The 25,081-nt window shown below is 34.9% G+C and overlaps 1 protein-coding gene across 3 annotated transcripts in view; it reads left to right on the top strand.

Moving 5' to 3' along the window:
• The window catches only part of exoc2 (exocyst complex component 2), a 242,332-nt gene that overhangs the window by 97,046 nt on the left and 120,205 nt on the right, over positions 1-25,081 (top strand). For all 3 annotated transcript variants that reach the window (XM_059945312.1, XM_059945311.1, XM_059945313.1), the window contains exons 5-9: positions 285-398; positions 3,338-3,462; positions 17,896-17,976; positions 20,484-20,629; positions 20,715-20,796. In XM_059945312.1, the coding sequence (XP_059801295.1) occupies positions 285-398; positions 3,338-3,462; positions 17,896-17,976; positions 20,484-20,629; positions 20,715-20,796 (548 nt within the window). The remainder of the gene's footprint in view (positions 1-284; positions 399-3,337; positions 3,463-17,895; positions 17,977-20,483; positions 20,630-20,714; positions 20,797-25,081) is intronic.

Consider the following 25,081-nt stretch of genomic DNA (forward strand, 5'->3'; position numbering starts at 1 on the left):
TGTTCTTGCTACCCTATAATCATGTAATTGCATACCAAGAAAAAATGTATTGCGGGTGATTCTGAAGCATGAATAAATGTCATTTCCACAAAATAGCAATTTTATTGCAGCTTTACTTGAGAATGCTAATTATTTAAACAAATTCTTTGAATTTGTCCTTCATGGCTTATATCCGTTAATTCAAATAGCTTTTAAGAATGCCTTGTTTGAAGATTGCATTTGCTGTCCTGTGGATTTAACCAGTCAGCCAACAATTAAATTTAGCAATTGAATTTCTCTTGCAGAGGCAAAACATCTCCTAAGGATTTGGAAGGATTATTTCAGGGTATGAGTGGAGATTTTACTAGTGAAAAATTCTCTGCCACCTGGTATCTGATAGAAAATCACTCCGCTACAAGGTTAGTAACCTGCATCATTGCATTTCCTAATACTTGGTTTGTAGTAGTCTGCTTTTAATATTTGCATGTTTATTGAAAAAAAATTAAAAGATCGTACTCATTTGATGCTCCAGCTGGATAAGGCTTTTTTAAATTCTCGTGAGTCTTCTATTTACTATTTAGACAAAATTCTTGAAAATGTTCAAAACCGGCCATTTACACCAAAGCTTCTGCTAACCTTCCAGAGTTACTGAGGACAGGAAGCTACTTCATGGAAATGTTATATCCTGTTTTTAAATGTACTTAAGTGAAATTGATGGAGTAATACAATAAATTTTCCTTAATAATCTTGAAGATTTTCATTCAAAATCTAGGTCAGCTGAATTTACTGGATCTCTTTGCCCACTTACATCTTCAACAAACTACAGGATGTTTTCCATTCCCATATATTTTTGGGATATGGACAACAATGGCAACTACAGTATTTATTAGCCATTCTTTATTGCCCTTAAATAAAGTGATGCTGAGCCACCACATTAAATAGTTGCAGTTCTTCTTGTGACTACAGTCCAATAATATTGTTTCAGGATTTAGGCTGAGCAATACCAAAGGAATGGTGACATATTTCCAAGTAGTGGTGCTGTGTGCCTTAGAGAGCAATCTACTAGGAGTGGTGTTCTAATGCACCAGTTGGATGTATCCTTTGCAGAAGAGGTCACAGATTTGGAAAGTATTTTCAGATTACTCTAAGTGAGTAATTGCAGCCCATTTTGTAGATGGTGCAGTTATTATGTGCTGTTGTGCACGCAAGAAGCACTTAGGCAGGAAAAGGGCACCAATCGTCAAGTAGCTACTTTGTCTTGGTCAGTGCCAAGCTAATTGAAAGTTGTTGGAGGTGCGCATATCCAAGCAAGTGAAATGAATGATAATACATTTCTGACTTTACAAAGCAATATTCCTTCACAATGTTACTGACAGGTTCCTATGCTATGCATGATCTTATAAATTAATTAACTGAAGCATTATAATGCTTATAAGTACTTTTCTCCCTGTTGATATATTACTGAGCCAATGGTTATTAGGTTCTTGCTCCTTTTTTGACCATTAAAGAAACAAATTTTGTTCGTAAAACTATGAATATTTATGGAGTGTTGGGAAAATAATTAAATTTTATATAATCATTAATTTCTTAATAAATCTTTGCACAACATTTTGCCTTTTTCTGTTACAAAAGCTGAAAAGGTTTTATGAATTCTTTTTATTATAAAGATTCATTTGCTTGCGATTGAAGGATTGATTAAAACTATTTTGATGACTGAATTAAGCCAGGGTATAAATTAATGAAACTGTTTGTGAAATTACAAGATTCATGCTTTGGTACATGGAGAGTTACTTAATAATCGAAGAGCAATATGTATTTTTAATTTTTGTTATTTTAAATCCTAGATTGCTTTTATGTAATCTGTAATTAATTGCAGGAGCTTATGTAATTTGTCTCTCACTTTTCCTTGTCAAGTAACACAGATTGTTCATTTTCTAATCCTTCAATCTGCTGTTTTTGAAATTGTGTGGATAAATATGACAATGGTGATGTCCACCTTACTTTTCCATTGTCTAGTAGGAAGACCCCAGATATTTGATTAAGATTAAGCATAGTAGTGGTTCAGATTTGTGATGCTTTCTAATGTGAAGTACCAAATCTCATGTTGACTCCTTCATTTTGACCATTACCTCATCATTTCCATCTGTATAGTTTCAGATTATTAGGCAGTATTAACTAATGCCTGGCTTGGACACTGCATTCTATGGGTGATCTCTGGAAACTACATATTGCAACATACTTAAATGGAATTTCTCTGTTATTTAATTAAAAATAGGAGGAATATTTGTGGCTTCTAAAGAAATATTCCTGCCAAGAAATAAAATTAATACTGCAGTTCGTTACTTGTTAGAAGATGGTATATGAGAAAGAATTACAAAATTGTAATTGTTATTATCTTGAGTCGTTTAATGTTTTTCAACGTCTAAACAGGTTTTAAATTCAATGCATCATTTTGTCTTCCCCACAAAAATATTTGTTGCCTGAAAATAGCAACATGCCCTACAGAAGCTGCCCTGAGGAAGCAAATGTTTAGGCTCTTTTCTTGGAACTATAGTATCTGTGATTTAGGAAAGAAAAATCAAATGCAGTGATGTAGTTTACCAGACTTTTATCTTGAACTCATGTGCAATGTAGATTTATGTTTGCATTCAAGAAAAATGGTCACCATATATTTCATTTTAAAAAAAATGTAGTCTACTTCACCTGGGTAACAGGGAAATAAGAACTTTGAGATTTCTCCTGTTTTGGTTAACTTTTGTCTGTTTTCTTCCATAAAGGAAATAGATTTCTGTTTAAAATTTCTTTCCTGCCCAAAATTTCTGACAACTGTAAACATAAAGTTCAATAGTCTAAATTTATAACACAGGTAAAAGGAAGTGCAAGTCCAATCTTAGCTGAGGCCACCTATAAAATAACAAAATATCGGGCAAGCAGCTGATGGGCACTATAACCTTGCTATAGAATCATTAACTGTCTTAGCCTACAGCAGCAGAATTTTTCACTAAGCCCTTATAAAATGAGAGGATGGTGGTGCCACTGAATTTTTGAGGGTGGTAATACCAGTAGTGTTGTTACTTCAAATGTTTTGTTTTAAATAAAATGTTTTGCTTAATTTGTAAGTACTTAATTAAAATATTAATAAATAAAATGTTCCACTGGTTGTGAGTGTATAGTTACAGCTAGCTAATAATACTTCTTTTGGGGTTTTTGACATAATTTAATTCAGTTTCTTTCCTTTATATTTTTCTTATGTTGGGTTTGTTGAAAGGCTAAAACAAATTATTACATTACTATTTGTACTCTGCTGATTTTTTCCTTTGCATTAATATGCTGCATTTTATTCCCTTTTACATTCTAGCTTTGATCAACTAAAAGTTGCTGCAAATTTTTTAAGGAAACAGGCAAATAAGAAGAATGAGGGAAGCTTAGCCTATGTGAAAGGAGGCCTCAGTACATTCTTTGAGGCCCAGGATGCTCTTTCAGGTAATTGTTTTGGCATGACCTCTTCTCAAATACATTTATTTTTCTAGGATACAATACAAGAATAAATTTAATTTCTGACTGTAGAGGGCAGAGATGAAAAAAGCAAGCAATTCAATTCACTTTTCACAATATTGACATATTCCTTTTGCTTCAAAAATAAATTTAAATTAAAAATCACTCGGAGTCAGAGGATGTATTTTTTTCTTCTCTTGTACTTTCAAAGCTTCTCTTTGTCTAAACATTCTTCATTGTATGTCCTTTTAGCCTACTACACTACAGTAAAAAGAATTTCAGGCTTCATGCTTTTGTCAAGTTCAGTGTTTCTCCTTTCTCATTTATCTACCTACCGGTGTATTGTTTGGCTTTGGTGTTCCATAACATGGCTACTAGAATTTCATCTGTATTCTCACTCTGGCCTCTGCTGTAATTCATGATCAGGTGATGTCATCACTTACTGGCCATCCCTAAATATTAGCCACTGAGTAGCTTGCCCATCTAGGACAAGGCAAATTCTTTTTTGTTTTTAAATCTTTTCATTAATTTTAAACAAACATAAATGAAACATGAATACAGAGAGCTTGAGAGTACATAATTAATAGGTTAAGGTATAAATACAAATAGATGATAATCCATATATAATAACCTCCCAAAACTTAATTTCGAAAAATGGAATAAATAAGAACCTCCCCGCCCCCCCAAAAAAAGAAAAAAAAACCTAACCAACATGGGCCATTGCATTATGTCAAATATACACAATAGTGTCAATAACTCTGCACCGCCATCCAAATAATTAAGGATAATAAAAGTAAGGTTTAGGAAAAGTCAGTTTAGCTCATATGAAAATGTTGAATAAGTGGTCTCCCGGTTTCTTCAAATTTAACTGAAGGGTCAAAGACAACACTTATAATTTTTTCTAAACTCAAACAAGAAATGGTTTGAGAAAACCATTGCAATATAATTGGAGGATTAATTTCCTTCCAGTACAATAGGATAGTTCTTCTAGCCATTAATGTAACAAATGCAATCATCTGCCGGGCTGAGGGGGATAAACAACTATTATCCACCGTTGGTAAACCGAAAATTGCAGTAATAGGATGCGGTTGCAATTTGATATTCAGAACTGTTGAAATAGTGCCGAAAATATCTTTCCAATAATTTTGCAAGCAAGGGCAAGACCAAAACATGTGGGTCGGTGAAGCAACTTCAGAATGACATCTGTCACAGGTTGGAGGCAAATTCTAAATTAATAAATAACTGCTACTTCCAATGCTGCTTCAATATTGACGAGCAAATGTAGAGTTATTCTCCAAGTTGCAAGCGTGGATAGAGAAAGAATGAAGTTGTCTATTGCCTAAGCAGACACCCCCCCCCCCACCCCCCCCCGGTGTAATTGTTTCATGGGCATTTCGGAAATCTTATGGTGGAGGAGGAGAGGTTGTTCACTAAGTGCTAGTTTTCAAGCTCATATCCATCTATCTGAGTAGTAATTAGAAGAGGCCATGTCCCAGATGGTGAGGGCCCATAGTGACACCACTTTCTTAAGAGACTGTTTGGTGATATACCAAATCTCCTTAAATTCCTAACAGGGTGTGGCAGTAGCACAGTAGTTAGCATTGTGCAATACAGTGCCAGTGACCCAAGTTAAATTCCACCACTGTCTGTAAGAACATGAGTTTCCCTTCAGGTTCCAAAGATGTACAGGTTAGTTGGTTAATTGTTCACATGGGTGTAATTGGGTGGCATGGGATTGTTTGGCTGGGAGAACTGGTCGCCATGCTACATCTCTAAGTAAGATGAGTAAAATAAGTATTGAAGCCCCTTTATTTAAAAAAAATGAAATGGAGACACTGCATGCCTTCATGATAGCATCAATGTGTTGGGCTCTGGATAAATCCTCAGATGTTGACACACAGCAACTTGAAGATGCTCACCCTTTCCACCACTGACTTCTCAATGAAGATTGGTGTGTGTTCACCCGGTTTTCTCTTCATGAAGCTCACAATGGATTCTTTGGTCTTGCTTACATTGAGTGTGAGGACATTGTTGTGACACCACTCAGCCAGCCGATCTATCTTGCTCCCAAACACCACCTCACCTCTATCTACGATTCTTTAAGCACATGTGGTGTCATCAGCTGTTGATCTGTGACTAGCCGTGCAGCCACGAATGCAGGGAGAGTAGAGCAGTGGGCCAAGAACAGATGCATGATGTGCATTTTTGTTGATTGTCAGCAAGGAAGCGATGTTACCATGGATCTACACTGACCAATGGTCTTCTGGTAACGATGTCAAGGATCCAATTGCAGCAGGAGGTGGAGAGGCACAGGTTTTGTAGTTTGGTGATTAGTAGTGAGGAGCTGATGGTGTAGAATGTTGAGCCGTAAAAAGTAAACAATAGTATAGCCTCTGTTTTGCACTATCGGTGCTTTTGCTTAGATAGCCAAGACACTGGGAAAATCAATGAAAATAGACACAGGTTCTTTGTTTCTGCCCTTTGCCATGACCTGGTCATCAGCAATTTGTTCCCATGCCTCATAGGGAGTTAAGGCCACTGGCACCAACATTCAAGACATTCTGACTTCAGAGATGACATTTACACGTAGAACTATCAAAGTGTGGACTGCAAAACAAGTACTCTTCGGGTTGGACACCAGCCAAAGATGAGCTATCTGAATCAATACTCAGCTTAGAAAAGGAGGAGCTGCATGTCAGCACATTAGAAAAAAACACCGCTCTCCTGCCGCATGAGTGCTCAGCAGAAATGAGAATACTTAAGAGATGCTACAAAACACAGCTCCCTCAAGTTTTTGAAAATGACGCAACACAAGACAAATGATTGGATTAACACTTACTTGAGCAGCACTATCTTAGTCATTTATGCAATGTGCCTTACCTATAACAAATGCAAGTTACCCTGAGCCAGAAGATACTGCTAACACTAAAAATAGCTAGAAGCACAGTGAAGCAGACATCAAGACACTGCCTTTGATGGGGAGGGCTCAAGAGCCAAATCACTACCATTGTGGCATTTCCTTCCTTAACCTCACTGTTAAACTATTGGCAAGCGTTGAATTCTGCAGGCTTGACTTCCTGGCAGAGAGGGTTTACCTGAGTTCAAGTGTATTTTCCAAGAACAGCAATCAATCAATCACATGATTATCACTTTTAGGCGCAGAAACACTGAATAGAACAAAGGGAAAAAATAAAATCTGCAGATGCTGAAAATTTGAAATAAAAACAGGAAATGGTTGCAAATGCTCAGCGGGTCAGGCAGCATTTGCGGATAGAGATAAAGTGTTCGCATTTCAGCTTAAAAACTTTTACCAGAACAAAGAAAGCTGTAAATTACCCCTCAGACCTCACTGAATGAGGTTTTATTCAAATTGATGCTTTGGAATATAGTTAGTGTTATCAAATCCTACCATTTACATAGGAATGGCACTGTTAAATCAATCTGAGAGTTTTTCAACATTTATCAAACACAACAGAGTCAAGCAGGGTAATGTCTTTATTGCATCCCCTTTTGGAATCTTATTTGCCTTTAGTTTTTAATTATCACCTTAAGCTTCAGTATACTGTAATAGATTGTCTTTGCACGTACTCCATTTTTGTTTCTGTGCGTGCCCCGGGGCTGGTAAGAACAATTGATAAAGGTAGTTCTTTACTATTGAATATACAAACTACTACTTAGTGGTAGGGATGTTAGAGATGGAACTTTACTCCACAGAACTGTGAAGTCAACAGAGCTGAACACTGAATTGTCCTAGAAGTTTCTTAATATTGTTGCAGTTGATTAGGTTCATTACTGATTGTAATTGCAATTTTTTTTTCAAAAATGCTATTTTTATGTATAAATATCCTTTTCAAATGAAGGATAGTTGCCCAGAGAAAAACAACTGATGCCCATTCCAAAGGTCTCTAACTTGTTAGGTTTATTACACAACTTTTCAACTCAATTTAAAAAATATAGTCCATTTATGCATTGAAGTCTAAAATATGCATTTAAGTCTAAAATATGCATTTAAACTTTTAAATTGAATGACAAGTGATTTGATAGTAAACTCTTATTTTTTTCTCAATATAATGGAGTGGAAGAATCCACTAAGCCTATATAGGTACATGTTTAAAATACTTCTGGTTATTCAGTTCTTCAAGCATATTAAAAGTTTGCAAATTTTAACGTGCAACTCCAATCAGTGTTACAAGTAGTATGTAACTCTTTATTGTGAGTATATGCTATTTCAAGGCATCAGATGCATGTCATCCTGGGAATTCAAAATAAATATTCTCAAAAAGTACACAGGATCCTTGACTCATTTCAGACCACCTTCTGAAGAAAGTAAGTGCAGCCTTATATCAAATTAAACATATAAATTGAGTAATAGAGCTTCGTGGTTTTTGCTCAGGTTTTGCTTAAAAACCAACTGGGCTGTACTTTTATTTGTTCCCAAAATATAACTGTGAATTAGTATTCAATCAGAGGTTATTAAGTTCATAGTAAATTTATTATCAAAGTATACGTATGTTGCCATATACTAGCCTGAAATTCACTTTCTTGTGGGCATTCAAAGTAATTACCTAGAAACGCAATGGAATCAGTGAAAAACTGCAAAGAAAGTTGGGCAAACAACCAATATGCAAAAGACAGCAGATATGCAAATACAAAAAAAAGAAAAGAATGATGAGTAATAAATATTGAACATGAGTTGTTGAGCCCTTGAAGGTTATGGAATCAGTTTAGTGTTGGTGATAGGTTAGGCTAGGTGATTGGTTTTTGCTCCAAAACAGTTCGAGCTTCCAATTGAATTATCAGGACTCGTATTTTGAATGCAGGTTGGCTTAGATGGCATCAACACCATCTCTGTCATCTCGATCTCCTCTATAAACATGTTGTCACACATTTGCTCTATACTCTCCATCTCTCCCTTCCCCGCAACTTAAAATATGCTTATATTTATTATTATTACCAACTCTGATGACTGGTTATCAACCTGAAAAGTTTACTCATTTTCCGTCTCAACCGATGCTACTTAACCTGAGTATTTCCAGAATTTCTGTTTTCATTTCATTCTATGGGAAACTTTGGCCGGGTATTCTCAAAGCAACGTGTGTTGGCTTTGCTTTATTCTTCATTCAGAATGAATACGAAAGTGTGTAGTTGAAGCAAGCTACAGGTTATAAGTTTAACTATCCAAGCAAGCTATTAACTTTCCTAGTGTTAGTCTCTTGATCCATTCTACAGCAGATGATCCAGCTTTGTTCATGATTGTGCTAAGTTAAAGATAAATATTATTTAGCTGCTTCAGCTTTCTGGAGATCCATTTCGGAAATGGGACAGTTTTGCCAGGAGTCCCATACTTTTATCTCATTAAGAATCAATACTGTTCTAAACCTGTAAAGTTTGAGAATGTGTCACCTTCTGGTTTACCTATTGCCTGACACAGAAACATAAGACTGTTGGATGCCTTACAGCTGTTGACTTAGCCAAAATAAACAGGCTGTCAGAATAAATGGCAGCAGAGATCATGCTTTACCCAGCCTGGTCAACTGAAGTATTTCCAGTGAAGACTGATGTTGCAGACCACAAGATTCCTTCTGCATGGCTTCAGACCACCTTTGCTTGAAGAAATATAGAGCAGACTTACACTGAATGGAATTTAATTTGAATTTAGTTATAAAGCTTTTCTTTGTGTTTAACATCTGAATGAACTTGACATAAAAACACAAGCTCTCCAACTTACATATATTTACCAAAAATGATCTATAGATTTGACATTTCTTGAGGTCCCCCAACAAAATAGCCGATGCACTAAAAAATGATGTATTACTCAATTTAGGATAGAGTCAGATTTAAAAAAAAGTCATATTTACATTTTTGAGTTTGAGATATTAATTTATTGCACAGGTGAAAAAATAATTTTTAAACGTTCTCCATGTTTGGATATTTTCAAAATCAGAAAGTTCTTTAATTCAGAAAAGAAAGTGCTTTTTAAAGTTTAAAATGCTTGACAAGTTGAGTTTGTAATTTAAACCCAAGTGGTTGTATGTATTTAAGACATTGACTTGATATCAAGAAAATAATGAAATCCCAGCTCAATGTAACATTCAGTCATTTAACTTGGTGGTTTCATAACATCTTTATTAACTTTGTGTAGTTTCATTTAGATATTTAAAAAGGATGTGAAGTTCATCACTTTAATGGTCAAAGTCACTGTAAACTACAACAGAAGGAAGCCATTTGGTTCATCAGTGTTATCCCATTTCCCAGAGCAAGTTCATCCAATATATTCCTCCATTCATTTCCTTTAATTTTCTCTATCAGCTACCCCTTAGTTTTCCACTGGTGCTCTAACATCCACCATCACTAGGGGTAATTTGCAATAACCAATTAACCTATTGTCTGCAATGTTTTTAGTGTGTGAAAGCACCCAGAATAAACCCATACAGTCACAGGGAGAATGCGCAAGTCTCAACATGGACAGCAGCAAAATTTGGTGTTAACCCTGGATTGCTGGAACCATGATCCAGCAGCACCACCTGCTGCGTCACTGTGCTGCCCATGTTCTGTGTCATTCGAATGCAATTGAAAATGCAAGTCAATATCAATAATTTTAATGACTTTATTTGCTTAAAACTTGAAGATCATTAAATGGGTAGAGAGCAAGAAGCTTTTCCCCTTAGCAGATTTGCCTTCGACCAGATAGGATTGGTTTAAGAGGATGTTTCAATGGGATTTTTTTTCCTCTTTATGGAACTAAGACAGTGGTAGAGGCAGGGTGTCTCACAGCATTTAGCTTTTTAAGGGAGCACTTGAAGTGCCATGGCTTTAAGCTGAATGCTGGGAAATGAGATTACTATATCAAGCTTCTAAATGAAGAGTATGGGCACATTAGCCCAAAAGCCTGTTTCTGTACAGTGAGACTCAGACTCTCAAATAAAATGGAGTGTATGGAATGTCGTTTTCTGAGATAAGTAGTTGTGAGTAGGATACAGTTAATTTAAAAATAAACATTAAATATTATCCTTGCATAAAGGTTTTGCATTCGCATTCTTAATGATTCAATTGAAATGGATTTTAGGACTCGCATAGCAACACCTGTAGCCTGTAATTCTGTTTTAATTTTACCAAAATGATGCAGATCAATCACTTTAGAATCAGAATGTGTCAAAATATTGAGTACTTTCTGTAGATAAAATCATTGCAGAAAAGTTTCCATTTTTGGTGAGTTTCTTCATATATTTTGGAATGAAAGTAAACTCCCCTTGCAACTTAAATAAAAATGAGGCTTCTAAATGGTTCACAAACCCATGAACACACCTTCATTATTCCTGTTACTTACCAGTATTTATTTATATTGTAATTTATAGTAATTTTCTGTCTTTGCTCTGCTGCCACAAAACAACAGATTTTGTGTTATATTAATTGTGATTCTGAATCAGATGCGGAGATAGTCAAATAATATATTAAGGTCAGTCCATCTGGTTGTCATTGACCAACATAGTATTTAATTTCTCAGCAGAAATATATCCAGAAATCAACTATAAAGTTAACTGTCAGTTGAGAATTTGGTGCAATCAATGGTGCACACTATTTCCAAACAGACCTCTTTCTTTTGAACTGCAAGTTTAATCAGTTTACTGAATATATAAATGAAACAGTTTTCACGGAAAATACAATAACAAAGGAAACATGTTGAAAACAGAATGTTAGGAAATTATTCATCACAGTATGTTCTTGTCTAATTTGGGAAAGCATGGACAGATTGTTTGATTGCTTGTGGAATCCCTGTGTTCATACTGAGAAATATCATGAGTAATCCATTGGAATTTCAACAGTGCTGCATCACTTATTGGTTGTCTGGTGAAATTGACAGTAATAGATTAAGTTAGTGAACCAAAAATGTTAAGACTTCGTCCAAAATTGCAAAGTATACAAGAATGCAATTCCTTTGTTCTAGATTTATTGCAGCCTGCTACTTTTCAAGGAAATAAATATGACTGAAAGAAAATGATGAATCTTAAACTGCACTGCTGCCATAAAACAACATATTTTATATCATATAACTTCTGATTCTAAATTTGATTCTGAGATATTCAAATTATATATTCAGGTTAGTGCATCTGGTTGTCAGTGAAGCTGAAGGTAGGGCAATTGATATACAAGTGGATGCATTGTGTAGAGAGACTGTGAGGAAGGACAGGTAAATGATGGGTCAAAATTGCAGTTAGTGGGATGAGTTAACAGGGCAAAATCAAAAAGCAATGAATACAGGATGGAAGGTGTTATAAACATGAGAAATTCTTCAGATGCTGGAAATCCAAAGCAACATGCACAAAATCCTGAGGGAACTCAGCAGGTCAGGCAGCATCGATGGAAATGAATGAACAGTTGACGTTTCAGGCCAAGATCCTTTTTCAGAAAAGGAAGGGGAAGTCACCAGAATAAAAAGGTGGGGGAGGGGAAGGAGGACAGCTGAAAGGTGATAGGTGAGGCCAGGTGGGTAGGAAAGGTATAGGGTATAGAGGAAGAAACCTGATTTAGTGTGGTAACAGAACAAAAAGTACAAAAATTTGTGCTTTAGTTACTGGAATTGGATATTCTAGTAGGTTTACTTAATTAATGGAGACTGTAAAATCAACCATATTCTATAAGCAAATGAAAATACTATAAATTTAGGTTGACTGCACAACCAATTTGTTGTTCCTTCCTCAATGCCTTATCAGATTTTTTTTAAAGGTTAAATTATATATTTGAATTGAATTGACTTTCTCTTACATCCTGCACATCTATAAGGAGTAAAGTTTTTACATTATGTTTCCGTCTAGATGTACAGTATACAATTTATGGTAATTTGTAATAGATAGTAGGTACAACAAGACAGTCAATATAGCATAGAAATACTATTGTATCAGGGTGAATTAATCAGTCTGATAGTCTAGTGGAAGAAGCTGTCCCGATGCCTGTTGGTCCTGGCTTTTAGTGCTACTGTACCATTTCCCGGATGGTAGCAGCTGGAACAGTATGTGGTTGGGGTGTCTTGGGTCCCCAGTGATCCTTCTTTTAATGTTCTAAGCATGAGAAGAGGTTTCCAGTGTTTTGCTAAATAAAGTTTAAATACAATAAGGTTTGAAGGAAACCTTTCATTTTAAAATCTTAAAATTATCATGTTGCAATTTTGGTAAACATTCTTTTATGATTTACAAGACTGTGTGGTGTTAAACTTTTTCTGCTGGAGATGCACAGCAAGTGTGACTGGATTGAAAAATGTGCCTGGAATTTGGTATGGACTGTTTCAGCCCAATTGTGCATCTGCATGACTTCATGAAATCTTTCTTGGTTAAACTCAAAATGTGTACTGTATTTATAAAAGGAACAAAAGGTAAAGCAAACCACTGCATAGTTAGCAAAGCTGCAGTCTCACAAGTCCAGGGACCTGGGTTTGATCAGTGTGGAGCGTCCATGTTTTCCCTGTGATAACTTAATTCTGATCATCCCACATCACAAAGACATGTGAGTTGGTAGGTTATTTGACTTGTTATAAATTACCCTTAGTGTATAGATGTGTGGTATAATCTGATGAGAGATGATGGAAATGTAGGGTGAATAGAATCCGTTAGGGCAGGATTGGTATGAAATATAAGTCTTTGATTGTCAGCTTAAACTCAGTAGCCCAAGGACCTGTTTCTGTGCTGTATCTCCCCTATGATTCTGACTAGTACCTTCAAAGAAAACAACACTTCAACTTAAACAACCTTTGGTTGCTCTTCATGAGGAAATAAGCTTGAATATATTGAAGTAATGTATGGTCAGGATTAAGATAAAATATTTAATATTATTGTCATATTTGAGTTGGCCCTTTAAAGCTAGTCAAGTTGACTTCTGGCATATTGAAGTTTAGAAAAGTAATATTTTATATCCTTGGTGGAATACTTGATTTGAATTGTTTTTAGAAAAATATGCAGTAAGTTCAAATCTTGTTCAAACTTCTCATGATCTGTTTGTGTAGAACCATAATGTTAAAATTGGATTGGGTTGAATAGAGGATAGGATTTTTTTTTTCTGAAGGGACACTTATTTCTCTTATGTTTCCACTTGATGCAAAAAGACATTCAGCCCATCAAGACTCAGCCAGCTCTCTGAGCAATCCCATCAGATCTATTCTCCATATTGCTTACTTATAACCTTTTCTCTTTGTGTCTGTCAGCTTAAATTGGAATCAGCAATTAAACCCTTTCTGTAATGTATATTAGTGATTTAGTTCTAAATATAGGGAGCTTGATAATTTTAAGTTTTCAATTAGTCATAGAACATTACAGCACAGAAACAGGTCCTTCAACCAATCTAGTCCATGTCGAGATGTTATTCTCCCCAGTCCCATCTACTTGCACTTGGACTATAGCTCTCCATGCTGTACCTCTCCCATCATGTGCAAAATTCTCTTCAATGTTACAATCGAACCCACATCCACCCCTTCCACTGGTGGCTCATTTCACACTCACACCATCCTCTGAATGAATTCCCCCTCAGGTTCCCCTTAAGTATTTCACCTTTCAATCTTAAGCTTTGACCTCTAGTTCTAGCCTCACCCGTCCTTGCATCTTCCCCATCTATAGCCCTCATAATACAAAAGTTAGGCAGTGTGACCAACAGTGAGGAGGCAAGTTCCTGATAGTGCAAAGATGCAAGTGGAGGTAGAAGTATCAATAGACTTTAATCCAGAGAAGAGTAGGTAATTGCATTTGTGAGGTGCAACGAGATGAAAATATTGAAGGTTGTAGAGAAACAGAGAAATCTTTTAGTATGTGTTGACAGATCTCTAAATGTATCAGGTTAGATCAACGAAATGGATAAAAAGGCAGATATAATGCTGTCTTAATAACTGAGGCAGAGCAGGGAGATTCTGTTAGAACCAAGCACAACACGAGTGAGGCAATAGACTGAGTACTCTAGAGTTTGGGCAAAATAAAAGGAAAGACACAGCTGTACTAGAGAGGTTGGAGAGGCAATTTACAAAGATGTTTTCCAGTATTGGATGATTATTGTGATGATGACAGATTGGATAAGAAGTTGTTTTCTTTGAAACAAAGGAGGTCATGGGTGGGGGAAGCAAGGGGATTAACTGCTTTAAACAGAATTATTAGGGGCCAGAATAGGTTCTTCCTCATTGTCCGTTACAGAGGGGTCAAAATCCAGGAGAGGAGATTAGATGTTAAGTAATTGGCAGAATAATTTAAGGAGATGAGAAATTTTATTTTCATCTAGAGGGTAGTAGGGGTACTTGAAGAACCATGACCTGCAGGAGCACAGATCTGAAGCTGGATTGGAGGGTCAGGATGGGAAACTCTTTTCAGGTTACCTCAAACATGATGGCCTGAATTACAGCCTTCTAAGTTGTAAATTTATGATTATATTAACTGTAAATGCTATCTCACAGAACTAATGTATTTTTAATTATAAAATAGTAAAAAATTATTATTTTTGGGAAGAAAACAGTGCAGGGTTAATTAGGTGTTGGGAAATCTTCACCAAAATGTATATGTGCCGTTCAATTTATTTCCTTGTATAGTTTAAAAATGGTTTTACTAATCTTGTTTAAAATGAAATGTTGGCAAAGAACTTTGTAACCCAAATAATTGTTTTCTTAAGTGGACAGTTTGTTTTTAATATTTAAAAAATTTTTCAAATATAAATGCGGGATTTGAATTCTGGAATTCTCTGAAGTGGTTACTCTGAGTTGGGTCAAGCTGAACTCAGTTATGAGAAAAATATAGCCAAGGTGCCATACAGGGTAAGCGAAGATGCAAAATTAAAGGAAGGTAAGCGACCATGTGGTTATTCACAGGAATACTTGGAGGGGAATGCTATACCAAGGAGCTGCATAATCAATTTATTTTTCAAGCCTTTGCAATTAGTTCGAATCAATACATATAAATATATTGACTTGAATTAATTAAAACTTGAGAACACCTACCAGGTGAATTTACTGCTAATGAATGTTGATTTGAGTTGATAAAATAAAGGCTTTTCATTTTGCATTCTTAAGACTAGCCCAGCTTAAAATAGGTTTCAGGAAACCAAATGAAAATATTAACATTGTAAGTAAGAGCTAGTGCCTGTGGTCTTCAGTTTCTGTTTTGTTTAGTTTCCATATCCACCCCCTCCTGAGAAAAATTATCTCAGATTAGCAAATGTGTCCAATCAGTTTGGACATTTGCTAAGAGTAAACTGGAATTATTTTACAAACAATATTTCAGATTTGGACTGAAAAGTTAGTATCTGAATTTGTTTTAATTGTACTAGATTTGAAAAATTTGTTAAAACATTCAGGTGTGATTTACATTTCACTTAAAAAGAACTGGGTGGTTGCTGCTGAAAGAACAGAATTATAAGGCCCTTAATCCAACCGTGTTTCCACTGACCATTGAACACTAATCTTATTTTTCCTCTTGCATCCCCATAAACTCATTAACCTGTTCCACCCCCCCTTCTCCCCACCCACCCCCCCAGCTCCCATTTATTCTCCTGCATTAGAGTCATTTTAACATACCAAAGAACTTGGCTCTGGCATGGGGGACGAAGCCAGAGCACCAGGGGAAGACAGTAAATTGGTTAGCCATTCAAAGTTTTGTCTTCAAATTCTAGTCTTCTGCCATTTTTACTCTAGGAATATGTTACCTCTACGCAAGCCATCATAAGCATTTTAGACTCCTTTAATGGGACAAATTTCACTATCAGCTGCAATGCAAGAGTACTTGCCACTAGCTTTGAAAGCAGTCTAGGACATCAGTAAACCTTGAATGTGGATTTCTGTTTGGTTGGTAATAGTGGTTCTACACTCAATCTGTCACATGGAAGAATACCAAGTTATCCTGGAAGGAATAGCTCAGTTTATACAAATATTTTACAGGGGTTAAGTTTATGGCTCTAAATGTACACCAAGATAAAAACTGAAAAACAAATTTCTAAAAATAAAAAAAATTGTATTATTTTGCATTATTTGAGGATAATTTGAGGATGCTTATTTGAGGATAATTCTTTTAAGATCCAATTTTGCTAAGCAATAATAATGACTTAATATATCATTAAAATTCATTATTAAAGTTTGGTGAGCAGTAATATTTTAAAGATATTTTACGTCAAGAATAGTGTCTGATAGAGTGATGGCAATTTGTTAATTAGTGGAGAATACACCAAAACATTGGAACATTTGGAAGAATAAGGAAGCAATAAATGAAACTTTGGATTAGACACTGCCTTTATCAATTTTTGTAATGTATAACCACCTTTATAACATGTGTACTCCAACATTTGTTGTGAGATTTCACAGCATGAAGATGGAATATACAAAAACAAATGTTGGAGAGATGGTGGAAATACTTAGCATATTGTGGAGTAGCTATGGAGAGAAATAAACATTGACATTTTCATCAATGTTCTGATGTTAGGCCTTTAATTCAAAACTTGGGCTTTACTTTTATTTCGCTGCAGGCTGCTTGACAATTCCTATATTCACCATTATTCCTATTTCAAAAAAGTTAACTATCTATGTGTAACGCTTAAACAAAACCCTACGGAGGCCGTCCTTTGCAATCAAAGCAGAAAATGCTGGAAATACTGAGCAGTTTAGGTAGCATCTGTGGGAAGAGAAATAAAGTTAATTTTCAAAACCTATTTCTTTTTCGACTGTTGCTTCCCAAACTAATGTTCCAGAATTTAATATTTAATGCTATTCTAAGCATTTTTGCAGAATTTTTCATATTCTGGACAGGAAAAGCATGACCCAAAAGGGATAAAAACAAACTGTGTTGAATAATATAGTTCCTAGCTGCTTTGGCATAGAGGGAGGCCATGTAGTATTGATTGTCTGGCAGAAAAAGTCACAATATTGTTTTCATATATGTAATTAGCATATGGGTTTACTTAAAGCCTGCAAATCATTTGTATATGATTGGAGCGCTTTACAGTGCATGTATAAAGATTTATTACCAGGTAGGAAGCCTATCTTTTAAGTCTCTGACTATTCAGAATCTATTGAATTTTATTACTCAGTTGTAATTTTTAGGTTTTTTTGAGTTTCAGCTAAGAGGAAATTTAAATTTATACTCTTGCCTCTGAGTGTAGATTTTTGTTAGAAATATCTTAAAATACTTCTCCAGTGAGAAAATTTAATGAATTTAATAGCAGAGCACTTATTTAATAATAAAAAGCTCTTTGTTAGCTTCGTTGCTTTACAATTTCAAAAAATTATGTAACCTTAATTTTGTAAGTTTCCTGAAGGAAATTGGAAATTATTTTTGTATTCAATCCAGAAACCAAAAGTGGTGAAGCAATGCAAAGTGCTTGTAGGAGGAAAACAGTGTTTAAAGTTGTACATAGTCTTTACACCTTGAAATAAATGACTGCCTATTGAATGAACTGCTCTTTTCATTCCAGCAATTCATCAAAAGTTGGAAGTAGATGGGACGGAAAAAGTGGAAGGATCTATGACGCAGAAACTGGAGAATGTACTCAACAGTGAGTTTTACTTTTTCAGCCACCCCTACGTATGGACATTGTTATTCATCCTGACTGCATCTCTATTTGTAAACTTAAAAATCAATGGCCAACAGTACTTAAATGCATTGAAAGTTTGTTTAAAATATTTGTCCAGTGAGAAAATGTGATGAATTTAATATGCAGAATACATCTTTAATAAGAAAATCTTTGGTAAGATAATTTGTAATTTATTGACTTGTAACTTGACATTTAGAAATGTATCCAAGATTTGATGTCATACTGAATATTGCTGTATATTTTTATTTATAGATATGCAATAACTTCAATTTTCTCTTCTCTATGTTCTTTAACTCAATTAAAAAGAGAACTGATCTTTGTCATATGTAGTAAATTTTATACATACATTGGTGAGGAGGCAGGTTTCATTCCAAAGTGTGCATGCTAATTCTCACTGTGGTTATACTGAAAAGTGTGATTGATGTTCAATATAAAAATACATATATAAACAAAATGTTAAAATTAATTGGATCTTGTATCAAAGAATTTGAATTAGTGATGATGGATGCTTAAAATGAGTAGCAAAATGTGTTTTGCTTAATAAATTGCTTTTGATGAATGACATAGATTATTAAAATTGTTCAGCAGTTCTAACTATAAATCTGATATCAATTAAGTTGACATCTTGATCATTTATACTACTGAAGTTAAAGAAGGAATTTATGTTTAATATAATCTTAAGGGAAGTGTCAGTTTTTGGTGTAAGAACAGTTGAAAGTAATGGAATGCATTTTAAAGTGATAAATAGATTATAGAGTCATTAAAATTGTCATACATTTCTTCTCTAGTAGCATTATGATAGTGCAATTGTGTATTAATAATAGTTTTTATGAAAGTGAAGTATTGAGTGGTTTATACTTTTAGTTGCTCAGAGTGCTTGGCAACTATCTTCCACTGAATAAGTTTTCATTTTTAAAATTTTTAAAAAATTATTCAGAATAATTCTTATAAAGTCAAAGGAAACCTGGAAGTGAAGCACAGTTGGATTTAGTGAAGTGGGTGGATGCTGCTTTGTTATTTTAGTCCTGAAATAGGAGTACTGTATTTGACATATTTCTTTAACATTCTTAAAGTTTGCTGGAAGGGAAATAAATCATGATAATGTACAGTAAATAAACAGCTACTTTTACTTTCACTTGAATAAATAAACTAGAATAAATGAGCTGATTTCTTTAGAAGTATCCAATAGAGCAATTGGTTTGAAATAGGAATGTTAACTGATGTAGCTTCCTTAACAGAGAAATAAGTTTCATGAAATGATTATATCAATGCATAAAATTCCATACTCTATTGTATATAATGCATATAATGCAAAACTAGATGTAAATGCCAGTACTTTGCAGACATTTGATTTTCTGCTGGCCACCCACAGAGACGACTGAGAAAATGGCATGCAAGCCACCCAGTGTGATCGATGTGCTTTTTTCCTATCTTTGCTTATAGTATAGTCACTAGACCAAATAATGCCAATCGTTTCTAGAAACATTGAGTGACAATCTATTTTGGTCTTTAACTTTAAAAAAAAAGTTCTTTTGCCTAATTCTGAAGTTTGTAGGTTATAGAAATACAAGTGAATAAAAATATGTATTAAAATTGTTTTTTTTCCAAGAGAATGTGGGGGAAGAACATCAGTAAATGTTTCTGAAACGTGTATGAGTAGTGACCAAAATACTTTGCACTCATGCGTATTTCTTAAGCTCTAAGTGCCGCTACTTTTTTTGATTTTTGCCTTCAAGCTGATGTTCCTGTTTCCAAGTACACATTCAATACAGACTACTTTGTCAGTTATTAAGTTTGTTGCTTTATTTGATTGTCTAATGCATTACTATTTCACTTAACTAAAGTTTAATGCTGGTTGAAATGGATTCTACATTGCAGCAATTCTAGTGGAGTTTAAAAATAAAGCCTTATCAGATTTAAAGCAGTCAAGAATGGGATCCTTGTCCATGGATTTACACTTCACTCTTATTTTCAGTTGTGCTGATTCTAGACTTAAATTGCTTTTAATTGAACTTGCAAGAGTTAAAGTGTTGCAGGAATTTGGAGTTTATACATCCTACAATAATATTAAAATATGATGTAATGTTGTAAATATTAAAACATACAAATACTTCAAAACTACTATGTATTGTTCACCATGGAAATAAACACAAGGTATTTTTGATGCACTATTTGAGGTAATTATAATCATATGTATTTAGCTTGTTTTCTACCTGATTGTTATTGTTGGAATGATAATCTGGTTGTGAATTATGCAAACTTAAGTCTGCCAGAACTGACACATGAGCCCAAATCTTATTTTGCCTTCCAGAGAAGTAATCACTTAAAGCTTTGTGTACAGTGACATTGTCTATATCATTAAAATGTATTAAATGTTATCTATTTTCAGATAATTGTGAATTTGTCCTTTTGAAGGTGTCAGTATTTTGGGCTATAGAGGTGGATTTATGTGGTTTTTTTCATTCCAGGAGCAAGTAATACTGCTGATACACTATTCCAAGAAGTTTTGGGGCGCAAAGATAAAGCAGATTCCACGAGAAATGCACTGAATGTTCTTCAGCGCTTTAAATTTCTCTTTAATCTTCCCCTTAATATTGAAAGAAACATTCAAAAGGTGAACCTAAAGAACAGTTTAAAAAAAAATATCTTTACTGTTTCTTTGATTTTCTGCTATATATAATGGATGCCTATTTCCTCAGGGCGATTATGATGTGGTTATAAATGACTATGAAAAGGCTAAGTCACTATTTGGGAAAACTGAAGTTCGCGTGTTCCAAAAAGGTAAGGGCTGCAGATATGATCATTTTGTAAGAAACACTTTATATTCAGTGAAGGCTTTAGTGGAAAATACAGGAAAAGTTCTGTACATCATGTAACTTTTCAATGTTTAGTATCATGTTTGAGAACCTGGTGATCAAAAATACTAATACTAATATTTACTATTGTCAGTGATACTTGCAAAAATTCAAGTTGAGATGTGTACTGTCTGACTTAACTGTATATCTTGAAAGTTAATTGATATGAGAAGATAATATACAGTATGTTCCTGTCATTTAATTGACAGAGATCATGTCATCTGATCTTTTGGTAGTTGTGATGCCACTGAAACCTATCTAATTTGAAAAGCTCTAGTTCACATTTCCAGTGGTTTATTTTTCTAGAAAGAAAGCTCCCAGGTTCTAAACTTACTGTGATAATTGAAGGTTTTTAATTGTTACTATTCCAGTAAATCCCATGAATGTTTTAACAGAGCTACTATGTTTACTATGGTGTGAAGTAACCAAGCATTGCCACTCTATTACACAATGAGACACAATCAATGTCTTGAACAAGGATATACAGAGTTTTGTTATATAACGAATTTGGCTGCCTAAACTAATAACGTATAAACAACTCTACTTTTTGAGTTTTTATTTAATGCGTTTGTTTAATCATACATAGTCTAGGCTGAAAAAAGGTATGTGAACACTTGTATTTAATATGAACCTCCTTTAGCAGCAATAATCTCCACAAAACCTTACTGGTAGCTGCAGATCAGACTTACACAACGATAAGGAGGAATTTTAGACCATTCCTCCATACTGAACTTTTCCAGTTCATCAATATTTCTGGGATAACTTGCACTAACAACCCTCTTCATGTCATGCCACAGCATCTCAGTTGGATAAGGGCTGGACTCTGACTTGGCCATTGCAAAACATGAATTTTCTTCTATTTCAACCATTTACTCTTGTGTTTTAGATCATTGTCTCGTTGCAGCCAATTTCTATTAAACTTCAGGTGATGGATCACTACCTTGACATTCTCCTGTAAAATGTCTTGATACAATTTCCTTCAGTATAGTGCATTGTGCTGATGGTATGATCTTTGCAGGATACCCACTCCTAGGGAGTAGCAACAGCACTGAGTTTCTTCCATTTGTAGATAATTTCTCTTACTGTGGACTGATGAAAGCTCAGGTCTTTATAAATGCTTTTGTAGCCTATTCCAGCTTCATGCATCTCTGCATTCTTCTAAGGTCCTCTGAAAGCAGTTTTGATTGAGGTATGGTGCACATAAACAGACTGACTTTGTGTGTCTTTTTATATAGGGCCGGGCACTTCTACAACCCACACCTCCAATCTCATCTCATTGATTGCAATACCTGACTAAATAGCTTTTGTAGAAGACATTACTCAAGAGGTTCACATACTTTTTGAACCTAGACTGTGATTGTTTAAATGGTGTAGTCAGTATTGAAGAAAAGTACAATTGTTTATGAGTTATTAGTTTAGACAGATTGTGTTGTATATTATTGTGACTTGGATGAAGATCAAGCCACATTTTACGTGTAATACAGAAAACCAGGTTCACAAACTTTTTCTTGCAACTGTTTATGTGTATATACAATGGTGCTCATAAGTCTGTGAACCCTGTAGATTTTTTTTCTATTTCTGCATAAATATAACTTGAAATGTGTTCAAATCTTCACACAAGTCCTAAAGCTATATAAAGAGAACCCAATTAAATAAATAACACAAAATCATTATACATGTTCATTTATTTATTGAGAAAAACAAGATAGGTACTCCCAGCAAGTATAGAAAGGAACCATTATGATGGATTGATTAGAATACAGTTTTTAAAAATGGAACCTCAGGAAAACATTAATATATCTTAATTTAATTTTCTTTGTAACTGGCAACAATTATAGTTGTATAAAAATGCAGATTATGTTAATTATCAACTGATCCTTAAACATTGTTGCAGCATACTTATCCAGTGGCCAATTGATTTAGCTAAATTTTGTTAAGACAGTTTTGCAGAAATGATTGTCAGGGTTCAAATGCCAACATTTATTCAGAGAGTATTATGAGCTGGAATGTGCAATTTTAACAGGTCATTACCTCTTAATTATATTCTTCCCTGAAACTCACTGAAATTTAAAATTCAATTGTTTTCTCTCTTTCCCTGTTCTGATGAAGAAGCTCCAACCTGAAACATTAACTCCTTTTTCTACAGATGTTGCCCAAGCTGTTAAGTGTTTCCAGCAAATTTTGTACCAGAACTTATTTCAGATTTCCAGCATCTGTAGGGTCTTAAATTAATTTTTGGAAAATGCTATACCTTATTGAATTAGATCTACCCAGTTTTGCCAGATTATTAAGCCACAATTCTTCTTAACAATCTTGCTGGCCTTTAAATTTAAATTTTATATACCCATCAGGCTCTTGAATAGAAGGGAATAACTACACTCATTTGCTCCCTCATTGAAATGTTCCTACAACCGATGATCACACTTTAAGGACTCTTATCTTGTTATTTCATGTTCTCGTTATTTATTACTGCCATTTATATTTGCATTTGCTCAGGCTGTCTTCTGTACTCTGTTTGATTTTTCATTGATCTTATTATAGTTACTATTCTATAGAATATGCCCACAAGTAAATGAATCTCAGGGTTCTATATTGTGAAATATGTACTTTGATAATAACATTTTTTTTGAACTTTGAACTTATATTGAGAATAATTTTTAAGTGGGTTGGTTTGTTAAATATTCTTGATAATTCAGCTTTTATCTAATGGTTATGTATAAATTGTTATTTAGAATCAGAATCACCGGCATATGTTGTAAAATCCGTTAACCTTACTAAAAAGGTTAAAAATTGAATTAGAAATATTCTCTTAGCTGTCTGATGCTATCAAATTTTTTTCAGTTTTGTCTAAAGTTTTGGGAGCACGTTTCTTTAAGGGCATTGATAGCTTCTTCCCCTGCATTGTTAACTACGATATCTAAATCAGTATAAATAGCCGCATATATATTCTTCTTGATTTCAAACTTAAAATGACTGCTTTTCCTCCAAGTCCTTTCTGTAGTAGCTGTGGGATAGAGAGCTACTGGGTCACCACATTTGTGGCTAGAGTTTAGGATAAAGCCTTTTAAGATGAAAATCCAAGCTACTTAATTTAAATGATGTTTTTAGGATGCATTACACTTCTCAACTATTAATGAACATGGTTATTATGCAAATGATCTTTCAGATGTGATAAGTAAAACACTGCAGTTGCTGGAAATCGGAAACAGAATGGTATCAGATCATTAGGACATGTGAAGAGAGAAAAACATAGTAAACATTATCAGTTGCGCACACAAAAAAACTGGAGGAACTCAGTAGGTCTAGTGTCAAAATGTTAGCTTTTCATTTCCCTCCATGGATGCTGCGGGTCCTGTTGAGTGCCTGCAGGTTTTGTGTGCATCTGCAGTCTCGTGTCTCCAAGCATTACCAGTTAATGGCCTTTTCCAGTCTGATGCAAACTGAAATGCGGTTGCACAAGAGACTGCAAATGCTGGAATCTGCGGCCAAAAGGCAGGATCACAGTGAGATGAAAAATTAAAGAGAGATACAGTAGAAGTTTAAGATTACTCTTGCAGACTACGTGGTAGTGTTCTGCAAAGAGGACATCCAGTCTGTGAAGATGTGATAAGAAGCAGCCTTTAATCGCTATTGTTGTTGCAGCTTCAAATTCAAACTTTATGCAGTGCATACTTTTGACTTATTTCAACAGCACCAGTTTACTTAACCAACTTTCAAATTCTTCAGTTTTCCTTTCCCTTTATTTTCATTTCACCCCATCGCTACCAGCATTGCATGTTTTCACTGTCTTTTGTAAACTTCCTCTTTCTGATCCTCAACAATCAGTTCTTATCAGATGCTGGTAAGGAACTGGTACTCACACTTAATAACTACTCTTTTGGCTCATTCCACTTTCTTCAGACCAAGGGTGTAGCTATGGGCACTCACATGGGCCACAGCTATGCCTGCCTCTTCGTGGGTTATGTGGAATAGTCTATTCTCCAAATCTATACTGGTACTGCTCCCCAACTTTTCCTTCGCTACATTGACAACTACATTGGTGCTGCTTCCTGCAACCATGCTGAGCTCGTCAATTTCATCAAGTTTGCAGTTAACTTTCACCCAGCCCTCAAATTCACTTGGTCCATCTCGGACACTTCTCTCCCCTTTCTCGATCTCTCGGTCTCCATCTCTGGAGACAGACTGTCCACTGACATCTTCTATAAACCCAT

Source organism: Hypanus sabinus, chromosome 20 (genome assembly GCF_030144855.1).
Source record: "Hypanus sabinus isolate sHypSab1 chromosome 20, sHypSab1.hap1, whole genome shotgun sequence".
Taxonomy (NCBI): Eukaryota; Metazoa; Chordata; class Chondrichthyes; order Myliobatiformes; family Dasyatidae; genus Hypanus; species Hypanus sabinus.